The sequence below is a fragment of the Pongo abelii genome, chromosome 2, assembly GCF_028885655.2.
Source record: "Pongo abelii isolate AG06213 chromosome 2, NHGRI_mPonAbe1-v2.0_pri, whole genome shotgun sequence".
In the NCBI taxonomy this organism is placed as follows: Eukaryota; Metazoa; Chordata; class Mammalia; order Primates; family Hominidae; genus Pongo; species Pongo abelii.
In genome coordinates this window covers 124,788,375-124,808,120 of record NC_085928.1, presented here as the reverse complement: position 1 = coordinate 124,808,120, position 19,746 = coordinate 124,788,375, and the positions used below count along the sequence as shown (strand labels likewise).

At 36.2% G+C, this 19,746-nt stretch overlaps 1 protein-coding gene across 18 annotated transcripts in view; it reads left to right on the top strand.

Annotated features, from left to right (window-relative positions):
- The window catches only part of RBMS3 (RNA binding motif single stranded interacting protein 3), an 861,233-nt gene that overhangs the window by 697,291 nt on the left and 144,196 nt on the right, over positions 1–19,746 (top strand). For all 18 annotated transcript variants that reach the window (XM_063721655.1, XM_063721659.1, XM_054550494.2 and 15 more), the window contains 1 exon segment: positions 2,688–2,794. In XM_063721655.1, the coding sequence (XP_063577725.1) occupies positions 2,688–2,794 (107 nt within the window).

Here is a 19,746-nt window from a genome sequence, read left to right as displayed (position 1 = left end):
AAAAAAAGACTATGTTTGAGTAGAAAGAAGCTTCTGACTGGTAAGATATGTTCATTATCTTGACAATGGTGATGGTCACATAGGCATATGCATATATCAACACTGACAAATTATATACTGGGAATATATACAGTTTATTTTATGTCAGTTGACTCAATAAAGCTGTTAAAAACAAACAAACAAAAAAACTTACCTGTGGGTGTTATGTGTGTGTCTGTGAATGTAGTTGCTAGGAAAATTTCTTACCTAACAGAGGCACACAAAGCTGCCATCTCTCCTCACAAGAAATTGGAACCAGTTTCTTTACAGCAAGAAATGTAAGGCGCTTCTAGATTTACCTTTTGTGAGAAATTTGTACCACTGACAGTGATGAACTCATATGTTAGCATGACCATCCCATTTTAATAGCCGTATGTACCTGAATCTTTAAAATGGCAAGAGAGAAAATACTCTATAAAGGAGGATGAGTTTACATGTGATATAAATATATAGTTTTGAAGTCTCACAGGAAATTATGTTACTCAGAGAATATTGGGATGCAATGATTGCATTTAGCATTTAGATTTTTCATCTGGAATCAGAATTTACAGTACTTCTAACATAAAGGCAGTGACTATCTACAGACATTCCATGATGCAGTCTTTCTCTTGTGTGATTTTTCTGGCTTCACCCAAGTCACTGAAGTCAGAGGCTCATCAGAGCAGTCAGTGTGAAAAACCACTTGTGTTCAGTGAGGCAATGATATTTATTGAGTGCTCTCTCTATACAGAACTGTGTGCTCTGTATAGGGCAGGTATGACATTTTGTTTTTTATTTCTCTTGGTCAATGGTGACCCCTGTCTCTTTGAGTCATTCCCTCCAGTACTGATAAACAAAGTTGCTGCTAATAAAGAGTGAGCTAAAAGGATATGACAAAATACAACTCCCCCTTAGAGCCAAATGATTTTCAAATATTTATTTGTAGGTACCTGTTTGATTGTACTGTTTTTCCACGTTGATTTTGGAAACAATTTTGGAATTCTCATTAATTCCTTAAAAATGTTTAACTTTACCCAGATAAGTAAATGCAAGGAATCTAGCTGGGGTGGGAATGGGGGAGAATGGGTGTTGGGGAAGTTGTGTCAGTTACCTATCAAGACAATAATGCCACTTATCAATTATAACATCTTAGTGGCATGAAACAAAGATTTCTTTAGCTTACACATTTGTGTGGTGGGCTCAGTTTATATCACCTAGGCTTATATATTTTCTTCTGTTGTTAACTGCAAGTTAACTCCGCACCACTACCGATCTTGGATGTGCAGGTTCACATGTCTGGGTGGTGGCTGGCATTGGAAGATCTAGTATGGCCTTGGCTGGAATGTTAGGATGTTAAGGATGACGTATCTTTATTCCCATCTCATCCTCCAGCAGGCTAACCTGGGCATGTTCACATATCCATGCAGAGGAGCAAAAGAAGCAACTCTCAAGCTTCTGCTCATGTCTCATTTGCTAACATCCCATTGGCCAAAGCAATCACATGGGGTCAGACCTAGAGTCAGAGTGAGAGGGCTCCACAATATTATATATAATTGCAAAAAGCAAGGACACAGGGATTGGTCAAGAATTAGGGCCTTTAGTGTAATTAATCTTTAGTAAAACATACTTTTCCTAATGAGTAACAGTTGTGCAGGGTGGTCATTTTGGTTTTCAGACTGTAAACTGAGAAATTAATATTTGGTTAATTCAAGCAGATAAACTAAGGAATTAACCTTCCCAGCCATATTAATGTATTAAAAAAGTTTGTCAGGCCACTTTGGCTTTCATTTTATTCATTCATTTAAAAGTATATTTATTGTGATAACAAGCAGCAATTTTCCAGTCAAGCAGGGATGTGAAGGAGAACATCAGTTTCAAAGAATAATTTTGCCCTGTTGGGTTTTAAAAGATTGTCATTTTCCAATGTAATTGTTGGAAGAGGAGTTCTGACATCAGTTTTGGTCACTTTCTCTTGGGAAATACATTTACCTGAGTCATGTAGGACCACGTCAAGCAATCTGGGACTCACAAGTTATAGTCACATCCTTTGGCTATATTTTTATCATGTGGGTTCACTTAACATTCTAATAATTGTTCTCTCTGGGATTCTGACTAGATTTTACTGGAAAATTGGAGTGAAAAGGGTTGGGTGGATCATCAGCTTCTAGCCATTTAGAAATTACAGGGGACTAACTTTTTAAAAGCTAATTTGATTGCAGTTAGCAAAATGTCTCTCTTTTGAGAAAGAAGCTCCTAATCATCTCTTTCCAAAATTGAATCCTTCAGTTTCTACAGTGCAAACACGGTTGCTTTGAGGAAGAAATATTTATCCACATATAAATACCGATTATGAACACGTTTCTGACATTACTGGAAGGGTCGGTGCTTGCCTCTTTACTTCTGAAGCAAATTCACATTCTGCTTCAAATGATTATTTTTTCAACAATATTGGTTATATTCTTTTATGATCTGCCAGTACTTTTTTGAAGCCCAGTTATTTAGAACAGCGGCCAATAGAGCTGAGACTAAAAGGGGGCCAAATATCTCTTCAGAAGCAAGATGTTACTTCAAAAGATACTCATTACAAAGCACTACTGTGACTCACATAATGAATCACTTATTTTTTAAGGGGGAGTTGTTAATGTAGAATTGGTTTTTTATCTTCCCAGCCCCCAGTGAGCCTTTGCTGTGCAAATTCGCTGATGGAGGACAAAAGAAACGACAGAATCAAAGCAAATATACCCAGAATGGGAGGCCTTGGCCCAGGGAAGGAGAGGTGAGTCCTGACTGACATTTGCTCTGAAATTTGGCAGTAGATATCCCTCAGAAGATGGCAAGGCAGACCTATGGTGCCATGATGAAATTGGGTCCCATGGAACACCCAATGTCTTCAAAGGGGCAAGTGAGCAGCCCCATGTTAATGTGTTCTAGATGAAAATATTGAGGAGTAGAGGACTTCAAAATTAACCTCATTTCTGCACTACAGCAAGACTTCTGTCTTTAACCAAACTTGAACCTGAGAGGAACTCACTGAAATACTTATCTACAAAGAATTGATTTCTATTTGTGTAATAGCTATAAAAAGAGAGTATAATTACTTAACAAAATATTTCCAGTGAAATCAATAGGGAGAGTTGAATGTTTGTGTTTTGAAACAGGCAGACAAAATTTAGTTGTTTTTCATCCTGCTATTGAGATGGTTTACTTGCACATGTATGTATATTTATGCATATTCCCATATGTTCATAAATGTTTTGATATCTGTTTTTTATATATATATAAAATAAGATATTGTCTTGGTCAAAAAAGAGGGAGAAAAGTTGATACATACAGCATTTTGCTTTTCACGAGGAGAAGGAAAAGCACTGAACAGCTCACTATCCATTTACCCTCAATACAAACTGGTAAAAAAGCCAGTTTATGGATCCAATGCCACTTAGGAATGGGTTCTTTTTGTTACTTTTTTGTAAGAAGACAAGGAAAAGGTGCCTGAGCTTCCATGAGGTCTTTTCATTATTTGTGAAATGGAATAGAGTTGTTTGAATGACTTGAATCAATGCCATTTTGTACCAAGGCCATACTTTCAACAGAAGAGCTTTATTTAGTATTTCATTCAAAGCACCTACTTCATCCATTTATCATTTAAGAAGCATTGTACTTGATGCAGCATTTTACACTTTCAATACTGACAGAACAGTGGTAAAGAAGAAAGGAAGCTGGAATTTTTCTCAGCAAATCCTTTAGCCTTTTTTCAGTTTCTGTTTCTAAGACCATTGTTTGTTTTGAGTGTTTCCATGCAGGTCTCAAAACCCCTCTTAAAGGTTATAGTTATGTTCAAGTACTATATAAACTGTAACTCATTACATTAAGACATGAAAAACAGAATCATCATTGAGCATCAAAAGCTAATAAAAAAGATAAAGAGTTTTAATATTCTCAACTTTAGAAAGGCAATGGGTATTATGTTCTAAAAAGGAGGTGGAGGGGGTGATCCATGTGTTTTTAGCATGGAGTCCAGTGCATCAGCAGATAACCCTATTGGCCCCAGAAGACAACTGATGCCTGATAGCACTCATTATCACATGTCCCCTACCAAACACCCATAATCTAGACAGACTCATTTGACATTTTAAAATTTGGTTGGATAAATGCCTGCTGATTAGAGGTATCTTTGGGTCACAGACTATCATCACAAAGCCCCAAGACTCAATTAGCAACTTGGCATTAATGACAGAAGCTTCAGTTTCTGTCTCCTTAAGGAACTATAATATTACCTTCATACAATAGATGGCAATTGCAGCAAGACACTTCATCTCAGTGTACATTTCTTGAAAATGGAATCACTAAAGACAAAATGTAGAGACTTACAGCTGCCACCTGGCTACTGTATATAGAATCTAAGACTTTGCTTCAAAGCATGATAAATGCTATATGTACTATGATGTGGAAGCATTGTGGAGTTGAGTTTAGGACCCAGAGCACCTTATAATTTAAACGTAGGTTTTAAAGGTATATTCCTAATCTTTGTTTTCAAAAGTTGATTTTTAAGAGCTATAAATTTTCCTGTTGATCTATGAAAATCAAGGGACCATGATAAAATTTATCTGTGATGAATAAAATATATTTCAAATATATATACACATTGAGAGAAAATAGATTAGGCAGAGAGATAGCATGCCCTAGAAGTATGCTTATCAAATTTCTTGTTTTGGGGATGCGCATATTAATTTGTACACTTTGATTGTGGTCTTAGAAGTAGATACCCAAAGAATGTTGGATAACTGTGTGCCCATCACTTTATATTTTTTGCTTCCGTTTCCCCCTTGCATTTTACTTGCTAAAGTATATTTGCAAGTTGATAAAGTTGTCATGATACACATTAATCCTATATAAGCAATATTTAATTAATTTTATATGCCAGGAAATTCTGGTTACCGTGTTTGATTCTAAGACACATGTTTTTGTTGTTGCTGTTTTCCACACTTTAAAGCTTCTGAAATTGGTTCACTTATACTAAGTGGCATTTTACAAGATAACATACATTTGCTCCTGTTAATCACTTGAGGGCACTACCTACATTGTCTGGTTAAGGTCTTTGACCACACTGGTTTCCTAAATAAAAGCACTAACCAAGGCCAGGATCTGGGTTAGATTCTTAAAGGAGGGTTTTTTGTTTGTTTGTTTGTTTGATTGATTTTTTGACCCCTTCCTTCATTCAGTGTCATGATTGAGACAAGTAACTTTCTTTGCTGTCTGTTTTTAATGGGTAGTTTTGTTTTTCATTTACCATTATACTAAGGTTGGCATACCAACTTTATAAAGAGATCATTTGGGGTGTTTGTTTTTGCTTGTTTGTTTGTTTTGATATATGAAACAATGGTACACCTTTGAATCCTTGTCTTAGATAAAATGAAAGATGGTAGTTTAGATTATGCTGCTGTGGAATTGAAGATAATAGCACAGACTAAGGCTAATGTTTACTTTTCCTCTCTCCTAAAAGATAAGTAAAAATGGTCATGTGAAAGGGATTTCTGATGAAATTCTTAGGATACAAAACCAATAGATTACAAATATTTTAGAAGTACCATTCGCATGACAATTGATAGACTAATTAAAATTTTAATTTATTGTTTAAAGCTATTTTTTCCTCATGGCATTTTGATAAAAATTTTATTAGCAAAGTTTGGCTAAATGCACTTCTTTATGAAAAAATCTAATACAGAAAACTTTATACACAGAAATTAGTATAAATTAGCAAGATTTTGAAATATAAATATATGCTAGTGGCCATGTTCTGCATAAGTGAAAAACACAAGAATATTTTTAGATTATTAACTAATCTTTCAAGAGACAGTTGGAACTCTGAATAAAATGATCGAGGGATGGGGGCTATTAGGCTCTTCCTCCTTGGTGTTCTACAGTTCTTATTGTTTTATTTCCTTAAGTAGCAGTTCTCAGACTCCTGGTCTCTGGATCCCTTTATACTCTTAAAAATTATTACTTACAACAAAATAAATAATAACAGAAATTAACTCATCATGTGCTAATAAAAATAGTATATTTTATTAAAATATATTTTTTAAAACAAAGGCAATTTTTTAAGAAAAGTGGTGCACTTTTCTATTTTTACAAATTGCTTTAGTGTCTGGCTCAGTAAAAAATGGCCAGATTTGTGCATGTACTTCAGCATTCTCTCTTTTGCTATACTCTGTCTTGCTTTAAACATATAGAGAAGAATCTTCCTTCATCTAGATAAGTCATTTAAAAAGGGAGAACCCTATAGATCTCCTAATACGATCTAAGGAATTCTTGGTATTTAAGCCACACTTTGAGAACCACTGTCCTAAAGAAGCTGAAGCCAAGGGCAGGGCTAATGTTCAGCTTCCATATACTAGAAGGGCCATGCAACTTGTTGGTATATTAAAATGTATCTTATCATTTGGTAAATAGACACTGCCCCTAGGCCATCAATGCAACTCCATTTCCCCTTCCTCCCCAGTGCCTCCTCCAGGAGCATCATGATCCAGCAAGAATAGGGTACTGGCTGGCACAGCAGGAGTTCCCCCAAATCCTACTCGTGCATTTAAATTCTGATCAGCCAGTGTTTACGACATATTGGTAGCAAAATGTTTTTAATGTCACCCTTAGCTCAGAAGTAGTCCACTTAATTATCACAGGGACCCTGATGACCCCTGGTAACATTGTGTTGGTTAGGTATTCTATACATCTGAGGCTTTTTCTTACTTTAGGCAAAATACTGCCTGCATCAACCTTGTTTGTGCTCTCCCAAATGATTGGTGGAGTGGTGTGGAACCAGGAATGTTTCAAGCCAGTTCAAAAATATATCAGGAACTCCTGTTGCTTTTTTCTGTGTTCCCAAAGAAGACCTTTCCAATGACTACCAAAAAGTCACCAAATTATACTTTACACCACAAATAATAACAGCTGATCAAAAAGCAAATAGCTGCAGAATTTTCTAGATGGTCAGATCAAAATTTGATTGATGATAACTTAGTGCCCCAGTGAAGATAATTGTAAACTAAAATAGACATTTACTCATGCATTCATTGATTCATTCACTTATTCAACCACTACCAATATACTGTCACAACACATAAACAGACACACATCTGAACTTGTGATATGCCTATTTTTGAAACCTTTATTGAACTATGTTGTAAAGATGATTGGATTAAATCAAAGAATGGATATGTTTACACTATGATGAGAGACACTTAAATTTTAAAAATGCTTTATGTTAACTTTGGTTGTGGGTGGTCTTTGGGTTTCCTTAAGAATTTTCAAATATCGGTAAATGCTAAGTTTCAAATTCCAGAATATGGTGCTGTTTCACCAAATTTTTATGCTGGGGTTTTATCCTTAAGTAGGACAAATATCAACCAACCACTTCACACTGGCTCGAAAACGCTGATCTAGCTTTCACAAAATCTCCCCAAGCTCTATTAATTGAGTTAATAAATGCCATTGACAGCAATTGCTTTGGGAATTGTACTTCCCAGAAATGATGTTTTGGCTATGGACACAAACAAGAGACATGGAAATTGAACAAGAAGTAACCCAACAAAGTACTCAGATGTCTAGTGAAAAAATGCCAATGTGTTATGATAAAAACAAAAATCAATAAAGTGGCATTTCTTTCCTTTATCTTGTTTACAGTTCTCTGCTGGAGTCAGTTTAAAAGCAATGACTAATACTAAACATTTTCTCTCTATCTGATGCTCTGAAGAGATTTTTTCCTTATTGTAGAAACATTTAACAAGATTATTTTCACAGCCTCAACATGAAAATGAACTAGTGGAACTAATGTGATATTGATAACAATCAACACTTAGGTTCCCAGACATAGTTTACAGGTTATGTTGAAGAGAAAATCACGTAAGATTTTTGGAGATGCATTCTAGGAATATTAAGATTTGGAATTCTTTACCGATTTCCAATTAAAGAATAAGTTTTAGGTGAGGTATAATGATATAGTAATTCTTAAAGATATTTTATTTAAATGCATTTTTATTTCCCCAAATCACAGTCTTCTGGGTACAGGAGTGCAGTATGTGCATTGCACAATATTAAGGGCACCATTCACACAAACTAGATGTAAATGTCACCGCAAGGGATACTTCAGTGCTTGTGATCCTGCCTGGAAATGTTAGTTTGAAAACTTTTAAGGGATATAATATTCTGACATAGTGTATTTTAAGTTCCTTAAATTAGTAGGTCCCATTAATGCACTCACAAAATCTGCTACTAGTGAGCTGAAAGCTAAGTTATCAGTTTCATCACAGCCAGCTTACACTAAGTGATTTGTTATAATCTATAACCCAGGTAATATGTTGTCTATTTTCAGACTTGATATCAACTTGTTTACAGTGATGGATGAAAACTTCCCCTGTGCTATAAAGTTTTATCACTCTTGTCCATTCAGACCTACTATTAATAAAAATTATCTTCAGTGCCAGTAAGTGAATGAAGGCCTGCAAAGGTCATATGGGAGAATGGAACTGTCAAGCTGTTTTGAGTCCACAGCCAAGTGCAGGCAAAGTTGAGAAAACTTGATTCCAAACATCCAATTTCCTCCCCATTGTGCCTCAATGCTTTAGGTGTAATTATTTATTCTGACTAAATTCATTTATGATTAAAACAAAGATGTCTGTTTAGATTTCTAAGTAGGCAGATAGCCATATAAATGATACAACAGTTATATCTCATAATCCAATTCAAGATTAGTAAACATTCCTTGAGGGATATGTTCTAGTTCTGTTTGTCTTTTGAAGGATAGTGAATACTTACAGATTTGGCATCACAATTATGAATTACAACCATGTCTTTATCACCATCATTATCTTCAGTATCATTGTTATCGTACGCATTTGTTCCCTCATTGACAAATAATTTGCATTATGCACTGACAATGTGTGAGGATGTGTACCTCAATAGGCATGAGGAAATCCCTGCCCTGAATGCACATTGGAAATGCACATTTTCAGTGAGAGCCATTTTAATACCCTTGGGTTTCCTATTTGCTTTCTTACTTTCTTAGTGTATGACCCCTCTTTTTTTTGTTTGTTTTTTTTTTGTTTGTTTGTTTTTTGAGATGGAATCTCACTCTGGTAGCCCAGGCTGAGGTGCAGTGGCGTGATCTCAGCTTACTGCAACCTCCGCCTCCTGGGTTCAAGCAATTTCCCTGCCTCAGCCTCCTGAGTAGCTGGCATTACAGGTGCCCACCACCATACCCGGCTAATTTTTGTACTTTTAGTAGAACGGGGTTTTGCCATGTTGGCCAGGCTGGTCTCGAACTCCTGACCTCAAGTGATCTGCTCGCCTTGGTCTCCCAAAGTGCTGGGATTACAGGCATGAGCCACCATGCCCGGCTGTGTATGACTACTTTTTACAGAAATATTCTTTTTAAGAGAAGAATTATATTTGAAAAAGCTTGTTTTAAAGACAATATTAAAGAAGAAGCAGCTTAAACAAAAAGTATTCAGTCATCATAAGGACTTACTGAGTGTCCATTATGTGGGAGGCATAGGACTGGTAGTATGGACGTGGTGTAACACATGTCCATTCCCTTCTCCCTTGGAGCCTAAAATGGCAAAGATCTTCTCTGTCTGCAGAGTAGGAGATTAAAAGTGGAGCACAATATAATTTAGTGTTATAGAAATGAAATCATTAGCAGTAAATGGCTTCATATCTACGCAACTGTAAAAGAACACCAAAGCCAAAGTAATAATAAAAATAACAAGAACTATAGTAGCAGACACAAGAACATCGGTGTATATTCCTCTTGTTACTAAATATGAACTGATTCTTCGTCTGATTTTCAGGGTGGGTAACTAAGAAATTGCTGTATGTGCATTTACAAACCAGAAATGTTTCCTAATGTTGAAAAGCTTCACCTTGTCACTTGGCCAGTAGAGGCTTCTATGTTCCCAGTCGCTGAGTGGCACAGAGAGAATGATACTTAGAGAAGGAATTGGAGCTTTGGGGTGTGAATGGTTAACAAATGCTGAGTCCTCTGATATGCTCATTAAGAAAAATTATTCGTTATGAATTTTAAGGAATTGAGTGTGTCACCGTCTGTGATGTGCTCAGTATTGTGTGCTTATCTTCACAATTATCTAGGCACTATAGTGAGTAAGAGAGCAAACTCTCAATTTAAGTCACAAATCCACAACCTCTGAGCTGAGTGACAATACAGTGACAATGCTGGGCAGGTTTTTCTTTTCTTTTTTTTTTTTTAATTCTAGGGTACATGTGCACAACATGCAGGTTTGTTACATATGTATACATGTGCCATGTTGGTGTGCTGCATTCATTAACTCATCATTTACATTAGGTATATCTCCTAATGCTATCCCTCCCCCAGCCCCCAACCCCAAAACAGGCCCCGGTGTGTGATGTTCCCCTTCCTGTGTCCAAGTGTTCTCATTGTTCAATTCTCACCTATGAGTAAGAACATGTGATGTTTGGTTTTTTGTCTTTGCAAGAGTTTGCTGAGAATGATGGTTTCCAGCTTCATCCATGTCCCTGCAAAAGACATGAACTCATCTTTTTTTATGGCTGCGTAGTATTCCATGGTGTATATGTGCCACATTTCCTTAATCCAGCCTATCATTGATGGACATTTGGGTTGGTTCCAAGTCTTTGCTATTGTGAATAGTGCTGCAATAAACATACATGTGCATGTCTTTATAGCAGCATGATTTATAATCCTTTGGGTATATACCCAGTAATGGGATGGCTGGGTCAAATGGTATTTCTAGTTCTAGATCCCTGAGGAATCACCACACTGTCTTCCACAATGGTTGAACTAGTTTACAGTCCCACCAACAGTGTCAAAGTGTTCCTATTTCTCCACATCCTCTCCAGTTCCTGTTGTTTCCTGACTTTTTAATGATTGCCATTCTAATGGTGTGAGATGGTATCTCATTGTGGTTTTGATTTGCATTTCTCTGATGGCCAGTGATGATGAGAATTTTTTCATGTGTCTGTTGGCTGCATAAATGTCTTCTTTTGAGAAGTGTCTGTTCATATCCTTTGCCCACTTGTTGATGGGGTTGTTTTTTTGTTTTGTTTTGTTTTTTTGTAAATTTGTTTGAGTTCTTTGTAGATTCTGGATATTAGCCCTTTGGCAGATAAGTAGATTGCAAAAATTTTCTCCCATTCTGTAGGTTGCCTGTTCACTCTGATGGTAGTTTCTTTTGCTGTGCAGAAGCTCTTTAGTTTAATTAGATCCCATTTGTCAATTTTGGCTTTTGCTGCCATTGCTTTTGGTGTTTTAGACATGAAGTCCTTGCCCATGCCTATGTCCTGAATAGTATTGCCTACATTTTCCTCTGGGGTTTTTATGATTTTATGCCTAACATTTAAGTCTTTAATCCATCTTGAATTAATTTTTGTATAAGGTGTAAGGAAGGGATCCAGTTTCAGCTTTCTACATATGGCTAGCCAGTTTTCCCAGCACCATTTGTTAAATAGGGAATCCTTTCCCCATTGCTTGTTTTTCTCAGGTTTGTCAAAGATCAGATAGTTGATGTGTGGTATTATTTCTGAGGGCTCTGTTCTGTTCCATTGGTCTATACCTCTGTTTTGGTACCAGTACCATGCTGTTTTGGTTACTGTAGCGCCATAGTATAGTTTGAAGTGAGGTAGCATGATGCCTCCAGCTTTGTTCTTTTGGCTTAGGATTGACTTGGTGATGCGGGCTCTTTTTTGGTTCCATATGAACTTTAAAGTAGTTTTTTCCAATTCTGTGAAGGAAGTCATTGGTAGCTTGATGGGGATGGCATTGAATCTATAAATTACCTTGGGCAGTATGGCCATTTTCATGATATTGATTCTTCCTATCCATGAGCATGTAATGTTCTTCCATTTGTTTGTATCCTCTTTTATTTCATTGAGCAGTGGTTTCTAGTTCTCCTTGAAGAGGTCCTTCACATCCCTTGTAAGTTGGATTCCTAGGTATTTTATTCTCTTTGAAGCAATTGTGAATGGGAGTTCACTAATGATTTGGCTCTCTGTTTGTCTGTTATTGGTGTATAAGAATGCTTGTGATTTTTGCACATTGATTTTGTATCCTGAGACTTTGCTGAAGTTGCTTATCAACTTCAGGAGACTGTGGGCTGAGACGATGGGGTTTTCTGGATATACAATCATGTCATCTGCAAACAGGGACAATTTGACTTCCTCTTTTCCTAATTGAATACCCTTTCTTTCTTTCTCCTGTCTGATTGCCCTAGCCAGAACTTCCAACACGATGTTGGAGTGGTGAGAGAGTTTTCAAAGGGTACTCTTCCAGTTTTTGCCCATTCAGTATGATATTGGCTGTGGGTTTGTCATAAATAGCTCTTATCATTTTGAGATACGTCCCATCAATACCTAATTTATTGAGAGTTTTTAGCATGAAGGGCTGTTGAATTTTGTCAAAGGCCTTTTTTGCATCTATTGAGATAATCATGTGGTTTTTGTCTTTGGTTCTGTTTATATGCTGGATTAAGTTTATTGATTTGCATATGTTGAACCAGCCTTGCATCCCAGGGATGAATGGGCAGGTTTTTCAAAGTCCTTAAGTTTCTGATTCCTCACCAGCAGACTGAGAATCGTTCAAAGTGCATATTTAGTGACCAGATGGATTTATAGAGGTGACGAAGGTAAAACACAGTGCCTGGCAAATGATAAGTGCTTAAATAGTAACTATTATTTTAACTATTATAATATCATCACAACTCAAAGTTTTTAAATCTGAAAACCAGCTTTGCTATGAGTTTCTATGACTAGTAAGCTTTAATTCCTTGATTTTCAGTTTAATGGCATGTCAGTTTATTTTCTGAACAGGAATTATTTTTAATGATGCATTTATTTGAAAAAAATATGTGCTGCCAATATAATCTGTCAACTATATTTTTACTTAGATTATAAAACACATTTTATAAAACAAGTAGAAAATAATATATTTTAACTTTGACTCATATTATGTTAATATTTTTGTAAGATCACATTCCAAATCATAAAGCATTATTTAGTACTGGAATGTTATGTGGTTTTCACGTTTCTAGCCAATTTTCCTTTGAAGGTCATGTAATCATAAAAGCTGAAAGAGCTAGGAGGAAGAGAATGGCTTGGATAAAAGGATGAAAGAAGAAGAAAAACGAAAAATAAAACAAAAACTTGAGTTTTTGCTAGAAATCAAGAAAGATTGAGCTACACTTGAGAACTGTTAAATGGTCAATGTTTTCAAAGAGAAAGAAATGAATCATTAACTTACTTATTCTGGCAAATAATGACAATAAATTTTGGATACCAGAGGTGCTTATGCAACTTGGTGGCTATGAGAAGGATTCCTCATGTTCAAGTACTTTCCACTGTGGTTCATAGCAATTACCTTTGACAGAAGAAGCGTTCTAATGCATAGCTAGTGGCTTATCAAATTTACTGTCTCCATAGTGCTGAATGTACATGACCTTTGGGCTTCCACACCTTATTGAGACATGAAGGATGATATTACTAAATTCTGCTGTGTTATTTTTAGAGTTCTGAATTTTTAGTGTCCTTAAAAATAATGTTATTAATGCCATTTATAAAAGATTATTTTGTTTGCTCCTGTCACAGGGATTTGTTGTACAGATCATTTCACTACTCAGGTGTTAAGCCTAGTACCCAATAGTAATTTTTTCTGCTCCTCTCTCTCCTCCCAGCCTCCACCCTCAAGTACAACCCAGTGTCTGTTGTTCTTTTCTTTGTGTTCGTGAATTCTCATTATTTAGCTTCCACTTACAAGAAAGACCATCTGGTATTAGGTTTTCTGTTCCAGCATAAGTTTGCTAAGGACAATGGCCTCCAGCTGTATCCATGTTCCCGCAAAAGACATGATCTCATTCTCCTTTTGAACTGCATAGTATTCCATAGTGTATATGTATCACATTTTCTTTATCCAGTTTGTCATTGACGGGCATTTAGGTAGATTCCATGTCTTTGCTATTGTGAATAGTGCTAAAATGAACATTTGCATACATGTGTCTTTGTGGTAGAATGATTTATATTCCTCTGGGTATATACCCAGTAATGGGATTGCTGGGTCAAATGGTAGTCCTACTTTTAGCTGTTTGAGGAATCACCATACTATTTTCCACAATGGTTGAACCAACTTACACTCCCACCAACAGTTTATAAGTGTTCCCTTTTCTCTGCAACCTCACCAGCATCCGCTGTATTTTGACTTTTTAGTAATAGCCATTCTGACTGGTGTTAGTTGATATCTTATTGTGGTTTTGATTTGCATTTCTGTAATGATCAGTGATGTTGAGCTTTTCTTCATATGCTTATTGGCCACATGTATGTCTTCTTTTGAAAATTGTCTGCTCATGTCTTTTGCTCACTTGTTACTGGGGTTGTTTGTTTTATTCTTGTAAATTTGTTTAAGTTCTTTATAGATGCTCAATATTAGACCTTTGTCAGATGCATCGTTTGCAAATATTTTCTCCCATTCTGTAGGTTGTCTGTTTGCTCTGTTGATCTTTTTTTTTCTGTGCAGAAGCTCTTAACTTTAGTTGGATCCCATTTGTCAATTTTTGCTTTTGTTGTGATTGCTTTTGACATCTTTGTCATGAAATTTTTGCCCATTCCTATGTTCGTGATAGTATTGCCTGGGTTATTTTTCAGGGTTTTTATATTTTTTGGTTTTACATTCAACTCTTTAATTCATCTTGAGTTTATTTTTATACATGATGTAAGGGAGGTTCATCATGTATAAACGAGGTAATGATGCAGCTTCAATTTTCTGCATATGGTGAGCCAGGTATCCCAACACCATTTATTGAATAGGGGGTCTTTTCCCCATTGCTTTTGTCAGTTTTGTTGAAGATCAAATGGTCATAGGTATGCGACCTTGTTTCTGGGCTCTCTATTCTGTTCCATTGGTCTATGTGCCTGTTTTTGTAGCAGCACCATGCTCTTTTGGTTACTATAGCCCTGTGGTATAGTTTGAAGTCAGGTAACATGATGCATCCAACTTTGTTCTTTTTGCTTAGGATTGCCTTGGCTATTCAGGCTCTTTTTTTGTTCCATATTAATTTTAAAATAGTTTTTTTCTAGTTCTGTGAATGATGTCATTAGTAGTTTGATAGGAATAGCATTGAAATTGCTTTGGACAGTATGACCATTTTCCTTATCAGCTGAAGGAGCTTTTGGGCTGAGACCACGGGATTTTTTTAGAGGTAGAATCATGTTGTCTGCAAACAGGGATAGTTTGACTTATCTTCCTATTTGGATGCCCTTTATTTGTTTCTCCTGCCTGATTACTCTGGCTAGGACTTCCAATACTGTGTTGAATAGAAGTGTTGAGAGAGGGCATCCTTGTCTTGTACTGGTTTTTAAGAGGAATGTTTCTGGCTTTTGCCCATTCAGTATGATGTTGACTATGGGTTTTTCATAAACGGCTCTTATTATTTTGAGCTACGTTCCTTCAAAACCTTGTTTATTGAGAGTTTTTAAGATGAAGTGATGTTGAAATTTATTGAAATTCATTTCTGTATCATTTGAGATAATCAACTGTTTTTTGTCTTTAGTTCTGTTTATGTGATTAATTGCATTAATTAATTTTCATGTGTTGAACCAACCCCGCATGCCAGTGATGAAGCCTATTTGATCATGGCTTTTTTTACAGTGTTTGGCTGTCACTAGCTGTTACTAATGCTAATGTAAAGTATGTGCTTTGGGGCATTCTTAGAAGTGAGGGACAGAAGACACACTCAGTAAAATAGTCCCCTTGTCTTTAGTTGAATCTGCTCTTAATGGTGCATTCAGCTCATTAAATATTTGACCAGTCACCAGTCAGCATTCTTATAAACATGAAAACTTGACAATGCAGTCTGGGAACACAACATTTCTATTAGCTTTGAAGGCATATGGGGTGCAATTGAATTTTATAACACTGAACAGTGGAAACTTGATATTTCAGAGACATAGAATTAAGCTACTGGAGATAAAAATAAGGAGAAACTGAAGCACAATTCCTAGAAAATAGTATATCTAAAGAATTATTTGGAAAACCTGGTAATACCGTCTAGGCTCAGAATATCTTAGACCATTTTCCAAGGTAAGGGCATCATCTATATAGTTTATCATTATTTTCTTTGTTTATACCACAGTGCTTGGCAATTTGCTGTCCAAATTTTTATGTTTAAGATGACCTTAAAAAAAATTAAGATATATCTACCCACACTGCCAGGTTCTGCAAATAGTATTTTTAACCTTAAACTGGAGGAGATTCTTTACATATGTGATCTTGAAAAGAGTTTTTGGCCATTATGATGCATGTTAGCACTTGCAAGTTGGTTTTCGTACTTAGCACACCAGATATGGTTGTATTTATTTTATATACTTTATCTGCAATTTAGAGAGCAAGCTCAAGGTTAATGGAACTTCTAGTCTTAAAACAAATCTTTTTGTGGCACAAGAATTTGAATTCTCAATAATTCAGCATGAAAACTTTCTTCTTTAGTTAAGTGTTCTATTTTAAAGGTACTAGGCCCAATATTTACTAACCTATGATCACTAAGGATAAAAAGTAAGTCATGTAAATCCCTGTAATAGTGTAAGTTTGGATTAATGTAATTGGTGATGAGCTTCAGTCCTCTGCCTAGCCTATGTTCTCAAGGAATAGGGTGGTATAACATACTTAGGTTCTTGGGGCGGGGTTGGCAGTGGGAAATCTAGGAAAGGCTTAAGGCTGGGAAGATTACAGCAAGTAATTACAAGTGGAAAAGTTGGCAGGAAATATCCATGTACCATGATTGGGTCTCCTGACCCATTCTCCATGGATCAAGACAACTATATATGACACCTACCAACTGGGAGATTTCTGGAGTTGTTGGTAGTGTCCTGGCCATCCCAGCCTGCCACAATATTCAGAATTACCCCCATTAATGTTTAAGCAACAGTTTACAACCTCCAGGTAACATCAAACTATAACTGGAACCTGAAAGAATATGGGTCAATTAGCCAAATTCCTGGAACTCTCCTCTATCTAGCTGCACAGGCTCATCTTAGTAGCAATATCAAAGTTGTATATTTTTCATCCTACTTAACCATGTTATGGTGGGATTTAACAGTATAGGTACTACATCATTGACTATAAGACACCATTGATTAAAGATGAAATATTACTTTAAATACCACTAATAAAAGAAAAGGAACTTGACATACTATAAAATGCTATCAATTATTGTTTAAATCCCAATTTCACATTAAAATGTGAAAAAAAATCTGTGTCTTGGAATCTATGAAATTCAGTCATTTAAATTGAGATAAAAACAGATGAACCTACATAAAATATGGTAACAATGTTTTGTCTTTTTTATGGTGTCAATTAAAGATTAATTTAACTTTGGTTTTAATGACAAACTCAGATTAAAACATTTTTTTTCCAAGATTTTGAGATCTTTAGATAGCTATATTATATTATACTTTTCTTCTGCTTCTCTTTTAGCCTAGCATTTTCTGTGCCATAGACTTTCTCAGGCTTCCAGTCTTAGTTCTGATGGCATCTTTCTATCTTGTCCTTCTTTATTGCCATATAGGGAAAAATTCTGCCTGATAGCACTATGTTAGCAAAAGCCAAAAAGAAGAAAGATTGTGATGATATAGTGCATGTAAATAACAATATTAAGACTCCCTTTGATGTTCTTTTCTCAAACATAAAGAAGTTAATTTTCTCTGTTCTCTCACCATTTTGCTACATTTAAAGTGATAAATCTCCTGCATGTTATTTGCTTGATTTTTGAAAAACTTCTTGAAGCTGTCAAAATGACTTTTAATAGTTTTTCTCTTATCGTGATTCTAGGCCAGTAATTTTGTGAAGAAGGGCCTCCAGCTTTTCAGCTTATTCTAATTCCTCCTAGGTTCCTGCCTGTAATTTGGTTTGAGCCCACGTCATCAGGAAGGTCTCTTAGCAATCTCAGTAATAAGCTTGCTTACCCCTATCTCTTTGACCAATCAAAGGCTAAAAAAAATTATCTTTGGAAGTTCAGCTAAGTCAAGCTGCAGCTTTTCCAAAGTAAATTTTACTAACAAAATGGAAAAAAAAGGTTAAAAATATTTTCAAATAAAAATTTAAAGTTCAAATTCAAACATTTGTTTAGGTGAATTATTCATGTATTAATTCATTTAACTAACATTTATAGAGCCTCTGCAATGTCCCAAACACTGGGCTAGAAAGAGGAGATATCAAGATGAGCATGACTAGCTGGGAGACACACATGGCAAAGCGTGGTCATATTAGCTTCCACCGTGGGTCATGGGAGGAGGACAAAGGCAATAGTTAATGCCTTCAATGCCACCTGGAGAAAGAGCTGGCTTTAAGAGGCTATGACATCTTATCTGAGGCTGAAAGAATAGAGTAGAAATATTCCCACAGAAAGTAATGGAGAATTTCCAGCCAAAAACCACCCTTGCGAAGGCCCAGGGGTAATGCTCCAGGGCAAGGTGAGTGTATGTCTGAGTTTGGTAAAGGGTGAAGTCTAGAGGTGAAAAAAAAACGATGTGGAGACCAACAGGTACAAAGGCACTTGATCATGAGATTTCTGTGGGCCAGATTTTATCTTAAGGTAACAGGATGCTGCTGAAAGGAGGACCATAATGTGGTCAGATTTGCCTCTCGCAAGAGCAATCCTCATAACACAATGGTGTGACTAATGGATTGGAAAGAGGTTTTGAGCAAATATAGGAGAAGATATTACACCAAAATATACTCATAAACACGCAAACAAGGGATGATAACTTGTAAGAAGGCAGTAATCATGCATTGAACTTACTAGTTAAACTTGATAATATGTGTCTGGAATTCAGGATAGAAACTTGAGTTTGAGACAAACATTTGGGAATCACCAGGAAATAAATAATAGTTGGGATAAGAAAGTGAATGTCACCACTGTATTGCAATAAAGGAGAGAGATAAAACCCTGGCCCTGAGCACTCTGGCATCTCATAGGCAGTTGGGTCAAGTAACACTAAGGAAGAAATTGCTTTCTGAGAGGTCAGAACAAAAATAAGGGGAGAGGATCACAGAAACCAAGGAAGAAAAATACACTGGTCAAATGATGCAAATGAATGTAATTATTATTTGGAATCAAAGTATTCCTTGGATTCAGAAATTATGAAAATTAAAGAGTATAGTGTGGACCATTTCACAGATTGGTTGAAACCTTTTATAGAACCATTAGCCCAGATTTTACTGTCTTATCTCAGACTGCATAGACCTTGGGAATTTCCCTATTTATGATCTTATTTGTAGTTCATCTTCTCTTCAAGAGAGCAAATAACTGCACAGTAGCCTAAGGAGCATCCCTTTAGCAGGTGAGAGCAGATAACTACTGTGCATGGTTGACTGCCTCTCCTGGTAGAAACAAACCATTCAGTAGTCCCCTGACTGTGCCGGAGTTGTTCCCCAGTAAAATTCTACCGCTTGACACTTATGAAGGTCAGAAGGTGATCTGCTCATATCCCCTTTCAGCAAGTGAACTAATAAATTGCCCTCAGTTTTGCTCTAGGCTTATTTTTTCCGAGATTAGTTTCTCTTTTAACAGGAAGAAGGTTAAAAACTCTTTCTCTGGCCAAAATATTGGCTTAATGTTGGCCATCTAGTACCGTGGTCCTCATCATTTTTGGCATTAGGAACTGGTTTTGTAGAAGATAATTTTTCCATTGACAGGGGTG